Here is a 6,000-nt window from a genome sequence, read left to right on the forward strand (position 1 = left end):
AGAACTTAATCCAGTTTTATAGCTTTAATTTTGTGGCTGACTCCCTTTTTGCCTTGGCTTTTATTTTATTTTTTTTTAAACTGTCTCACAAGTTAGAGCAAATGAGTCCTGGTGGGTTATAAAGGGAAAGAACTGGCAAATGGTCTGAAATGTTGAGGCTTGCCTAGTGAAGGAGAGGGGAAAACTACCTTTTTGTGCTGCTGTCATTGTTTCTGCAAGTTTTTTCCCCCACACAGTTCATTAGCAATAGAGAACAGGGTGAGATTGCTGAAGACTTTGGGTTTTGAGGGTATTTTGTGAGAGGATATCCTGCCCTTCAGCTGGGGTTGTCTTCTCTGTGGTCACATCCTCTGTCCTGACTTGCTGTAGTCTGTGTGACAGCGGGAGGGAGAGGTTGTCCTCCCTGGGTGCTGGATTGGGATGTGCTGAAGGTGCCACCAGCAGCTCTTGGTGCTCTTTCTTGTGTGTGTTAGGGAGCAGGTCTGCACAGCCATAGGGAATGGGGAAGCAATGGGTAGAGCTGGGTGCAAGGAGACTCCTGCAGCAGGGTGAGGTCCTGCTGTGGACAAGCCAGGGACAAATTTCACCCTCTTGCCTGATCTGGGAAGAATGTTGTGTTTGAGATGCTGAGGCAAAGCAAGGTGGACGTGCTTCAATGAGTTCCTGCTTTTCCACAGCACCGTTCCTCTCCTTCCCGTGGGAAGAACAAGCTCTGGGTTGAGGCTGTGGGCTCCTTGGTGATGATTTGAGCCAGGAAAGCTGCTTGGTACAGTTTAGGATTCACCTTGGCTGGTCTGGAGCTGGTGTGGTTTCATGTAGCCACACTCCAGGTGCAGAGTGCAGCTTAACTAATCCACTGATGGATAACTGGGAGATTACTCAGCTGGATTTCTAATACAGTGGCCTTTAATAATAATCCCTCCCTAAGCCCTAAATCGATGGGAAATGAGTTTATCTGCAGGGGCTGAGCAGCCTGTGCTGGCATTTCAGAGAGAGGAATTCTTTGGTATCCGTGTGTGAACCTGGAGTCCTGTGTGCAGTGCTGGAGCCCTCAACACAAGGACTTGGAATTGTTTGAACCAGTCCAGAGGAGGCCACAAAGGTGCTCAGAGGGCTGCAGCAGCTCTGCTATGAGGACAGGCTACAGGAGTTGGGGCTCTGTAACCTGGAGAAGAGAAGGCTTGGAGGAGACCTTGGAGTGGCCTTCCAGTATCTGAAGGGGGCTACAGAAGGGCTGGGGAGGGACTAATGACAAGGTCTTGTAGTGACAGGATGCAGAGTAATGGGTTGGAACTGGCAGAGGGGAGATTGAAACTGGATGTTAGGAAGAAGTTCTTTGCAGTGAGGATGATGAGACACTGGCACAGGCTGCCCAGGGAGGTTGTGGCTGCTTCCTACCTGGAGATGTTCAAGACCAGGTTGGATGAGGCCTTGAGTGACCTGTTCTAGTGGGAGGTGTCCCTGCCTATGGCAGGGGGTTGGAACTGGGTGAGCTTTGAGGTCCCTTCCAGCCTAAACCATTCTATGATCTAGATGGATGTTGTTGTTCCTGTCACTCACTATTCTGACCCGTGTCTGTGTGCTCTGTCCTCAGAGACCTCATGCCCAGGACCCTGGAGGGGCAGATCACCATGGAGAAGACCCCCAGCTACTTCGTCACCAAGGAGGCCCCCGCCCGCATCTCCTCCATGTCCAGGGGCACGAAGCTGATCGTGGTGGTGCGGGACCCTGTGACCAGAGCCATCTCGGACTACACGCAGACGCTCTCCAAGAAGCCTGACATCCCCACCTTTGAGAGCCTGACCTTCAAAAACAGGACTACAGGCCTGATCGACACCTCCTGGAGCGCCATCCAGATCGGCATCTACGCCAAGCACCTGGAGAATTGGCTGCTCTACTTCCCCATCGGGCAGATCCTCTTTGTCAGCGGGGAGAGGCTGATCAGCGACCCCGCGGGGGAGCTGGGCAGGGTCCAGGACTTTCTGGGCCTCAAGAGGATCATCACTGACAAACACTTCTACTTCAACAAGACCAAGGGGTTCCCGTGCCTGAAGAAGGCGGAAGGCAGCAGCAAACCTCACTGCCTGGGCAAGACGAAAGGCAGGACCCACCCTGACATAGACCAGGAGGTGGTGCAGAGGCTGCGAGACTTCTACCGCCCCTTCAACATGAAGTTCTACCAGATGACAGGGCAGGACTTTGGCTGGGACTGAGGCTGGTGTGGGAGAAAAAGCCCCTGCCCAGCAGGGTTTGCATATCTAAAGAGGTCTATATCTATGTAAAATGTACAGAAATCTATTTTATAATAATTTATTTTTAATTCCTAAGCAATTAATTCACTAAGCTGCCTAACCACACTGGCTAGCACGGTAGCCTGTAACCCTCTTTAACATTCCACACTCTTTTTTAATTCTAACCCTTTTTTTGCTGGGTTTTTGGTTTTGCCTTTCTGTTGGGGGTTGCTGGTTTGGGGTTGGCTTGTTTGTTTGGGGGGTTGTTTTGCCTTATATTTGGGTTTTTGTTTCCCTCTCCCCTCTTTTAATGTTTGGTTTGGTTGGTGACAAACAGGTGCTTCCATTTCTCCTAAGCGAAGTTTGTGTTTCCAAGAAGCCCAGCAAAGCAAGGGTGGCAGAGGAGGGGTGGGGAGGGAGGAAGGGAGGGAGGGGAAAGCAGACATTTATTTTTGTTACGGGTATCTGGCCTTTTTATAAACTTTGCTTTCCCTACCCCAGTGTCCCAGTCTCTGCTCCACATCTTGTGCTGCCTTGGCCCATGGCTTTGCCACTTGGTCCCACAGCCCCACGTTGAGGGTTTCTCTGGGGTGGGTAAGAGGAGGTTGGGCGTCTGGGGAACGAGAGGAAATATAAGGAAAAACTGTTGCACTGTGAAGGTGACAGAGCCCTGGAACAGGCTGCCCAGAGAGGCTGTGAGTCTCCTCTGGAGATGTTCAAAACCCACCTGTCTGCGTTCCTGCGTGACCTCCTCTAGGTGATCCTGCTCTGGCAGCAGGGTTGGACTTGGTGATCTTTCAAGGTTCCTTCCAACCCCTAACATTCTGTGATTCTGTGATGTCCCTGCCACCCACGTAACTCTGCTGAGCAGCAGTTGTGACACAGGGACCCTCAAAGCCATCCAGCTCCTGCTCCAGGATCTGCTGGGAGGGTAATGCCCTCCTGCTCCAGGATCTGCTGGGAGGGTAATGCCCTCCTGCTCCAGGATCTGCTGGGAGGGTAATGCCCTCCTGCTCCAGGATCTGCTGGGAGGGTAATGTGCTCCTGCTCCAGGATTTGCAGGGAGGGTAATGTGTTCCTGCTCCAGGATCTGTGAGGAGGGTAATGTGCTCCTGCTCCAGGATCTGTGAGGAGGGTAATTGTGTGTGCTTAAGGAGATGCTGTAGATAATGCCAGGAAGGGGCTACTTAGCAAACCTGTTGTGAGCAGGATGCACATCTCTCCTTGGGGTTACCTCCAGGCACATCCTCCTACAAACAGGGCAAGTTTGGCACATCCTCTGCTGCTTGCCCTGAGCCATTCCTAGCAAGGAAGCAATGCTTGTGACCAGCAGTCCCACTTCCAGAGGTCCCAGAGTGTGGGGCCCGCAGGGCTGGACATACACACAGCCTCTGTCCTGCAAAGTGCAGCTGCAGACTGCAGTGCTGCTCAGAATCTATGCATGTTTGGAGTCTTTGGCTTTAGCTCCAGCCAGGTCCCTGCCCCGTTTGCTGCTGCCAGCACAGATGATGAGTGCAGGACTGCGTCTGCTTTGTCACAAACTCTGCTGTGGTGTGTGGGGTGGGGAGGAAGAAGAAAATGCTTCCGGGTGAAAGAGTGATTTTTGGTTCTCAGGACCTCAGTCTTCCTACAAACTGGCTTATGCAATGCATGGGAAGAAGCTCACCCTTTCCCTTTGGCCTTTGGGTAAGCTCCCAGCTCTGGCTGTGCCACTTCCCCAATGAGTTTTTTGCTAACTGAGCCCTTTTACCACGTGCCCAGAGCCTTCAGGATCCCCTTGCTTTGCTGTGGCTTCCTTCCCACGGGATTGCCTCCAGAGCATATGTGCCTGCCTGGGAGATTTCCCCATCCCATACATCTTCCTTCTTGCTTCCTTGGAAGCCCCTTCTTAACACCCCAGTGCTTCCCTGGGCTCTGCAGTCAGGCCCTGCTGCAAGATGCTCTCCTGGAGCAACCCTGGAGAGCAGAAAGGCAGAGTGTGAGGAGCAACTCTCCCAGCCTCCAGCAAAGGGTCAGCCCTGCCTCAAGGTCCTTCCTGGTGAAGCCTGCGCTGAGCTTTTCCTGCCAAGGCCTTTACCTGACAAACAAGGCAGTGAAGGTGAACGGCCCAGAGTGTGCATCTGGTTGCTCCTACTGGAATTGGTGCAGTCATCATCGTCATCATCTTTATTGAAAGCAGCTTTTTGTTGAAGTGGAGCTTGGAGGTGTGATTAGAACAGTTTATAATTGTTATTGTTTTTCCTTCCCTCTCCTCCCTCCCCCATCCCACCATTAATTTATGGCTGAGTTTCATTCAGCCCAGAGGTGCAGTGCAGGTCTTAGTGATGCATTATCTGTGGGCATGGTACTAGAGAGTAGCCAATTTGCAAGGAAAAGAATAAAACTTGAACAGAAACAGCAACAAAAAAACCCCACAAACATCTCCCCCCCCCAAAAAAAAAGAAGAGAAATAATTACAAGTCCATGGAGTATTTTGTGGTCTGCACAACACAGATTAATTTTACACAGAGGAAGATGTTCCTAGGGAAATGGACTTCTGCTGGCTCATACGATTTGTATGAAGAAATAAAAGCTCTATTTTACCAAGAGGTGGGCACTGGTGTGTTCATTCTGCCCTGCAGTGACCTCCTCGCCTGGGTTTGGTGGTGCTGCCTCCCAGTATCTGACCTGCTGCAAAGGGGCTCTGTGGAGAAGGAGCTGAGAGTGGTGGTGGGTAGCAAATCCACCGGGAGCCAGCAGTGTGCCCTCCTGGCCAAGAAGGCAAATGGTCTCCTGAGGTTCACTGAGAAGAGTGTGGGCAGCAAGTTGAGGGAGGTTCTTCTTTCTCTGCTCTGCCCTAGTGAGGACATGTCTGGAGTGCTGGGTCCAATTCTGGGCTCCCCAGTTCAAGAGAGACAGATTGCTGCTGGAGAGAGTCCAGTAGAGGCTACAAAGCTGCTGAGGGGCCTGGAGCAGCTCTGTGAGGAGCAAAGTCTGAGAGCCCTGAGGCTGAGAGCCTGCAGAAGAGCAGCTCCAGAGGGGAGCTGAGCAATGCTCAGCAAGAGCTAAAGGACCTATGAGGAGCAAGAGGCTGGGGCCAGACTCTTGTCAGTGGTGCCCAGGGACGGGACAAGGGCACAAACTGGAAGCCAGGAGGTTCCATCTGAACAGGAGCAGAAACTTCTTTGTTGTGAGGGTGCTGGAGGCCTGGAACAGGCTGCCCAGAGAGGTTGTGGAGTCTCCTTGTCTGGAGAGCTTCCAGCCTCAGCTGGGCATTGTGCTCCTGGGAAAGCTGCTGTGGACGCCCTGCTTTATAGCAGGGAGCTTGGACTGGATGATCTGCAGAAGTCCCTTCCAACCCCACCATGCTGTTAGTCTCTGGCACTTGCATATCCAGCCCATTGATGTCTGTGCACCTGTGCTGGCCCCACAGCAAAGCTCAGAAGCATGTGCTGAAGCCAGCAGGATCTCACCACACACATGAGCTCCCATGCAGCACAGGCCTATGTTTGGGAGCCAGAGAGGCTTTGCTGAGTGGTGAACATTTGTGTGTTCTGCTCAGTCAGGTTGGTCTGGCCTGTCGAGTGCACCTTCACCAAACACCATTGCAGGCAAGGAGACCTGAGGGATTGTCCTCAGCCCAGCTGCAAAAACCAGATGGGCTTGGTGGTTGGTGGAAGCATTCTTCTGCATCAGGGGTGCTGGAGGACAAATTCAGCCCTTTAAAGCCAGTGGTGAGGAACCTTTCCAGTGCCAAAAGCTTTGCACTTAGAGCAGCAACGCTGCTCCA

The 6,000-nt window shown here is 52.3% G+C and overlaps 1 protein-coding gene across 3 annotated transcripts in view; it reads left to right on the plus strand.

Moving 5' to 3' along the window:
- Window positions 1–4,817, plus strand: part of LOC135179372 (heparan sulfate glucosamine 3-O-sulfotransferase 3B1-like) — a 40,519-nt gene extending 35,702 nt beyond the window's left edge. For all 3 annotated transcript variants that reach the window (XM_064151103.1, XM_064151102.1, XM_064151101.1), the window contains one exon: window positions 1,595–4,817. In XM_064151103.1, the coding sequence (XP_064007173.1) occupies window positions 1,595–2,213 (619 nt within the window). In that variant the 3' untranslated portion in view covers window positions 2,214–4,817. The remainder of the gene's footprint in view (window positions 1–1,594) is intronic.
- Window positions 4,818–6,000: the final 1,183 nt, after the last annotated feature.

Source organism: Pogoniulus pusillus, chromosome 11 (genome assembly GCF_015220805.1).
Source record: "Pogoniulus pusillus isolate bPogPus1 chromosome 11, bPogPus1.pri, whole genome shotgun sequence".
Taxonomy (NCBI): domain Eukaryota; kingdom Metazoa; phylum Chordata; class Aves; order Piciformes; family Lybiidae; genus Pogoniulus; species Pogoniulus pusillus.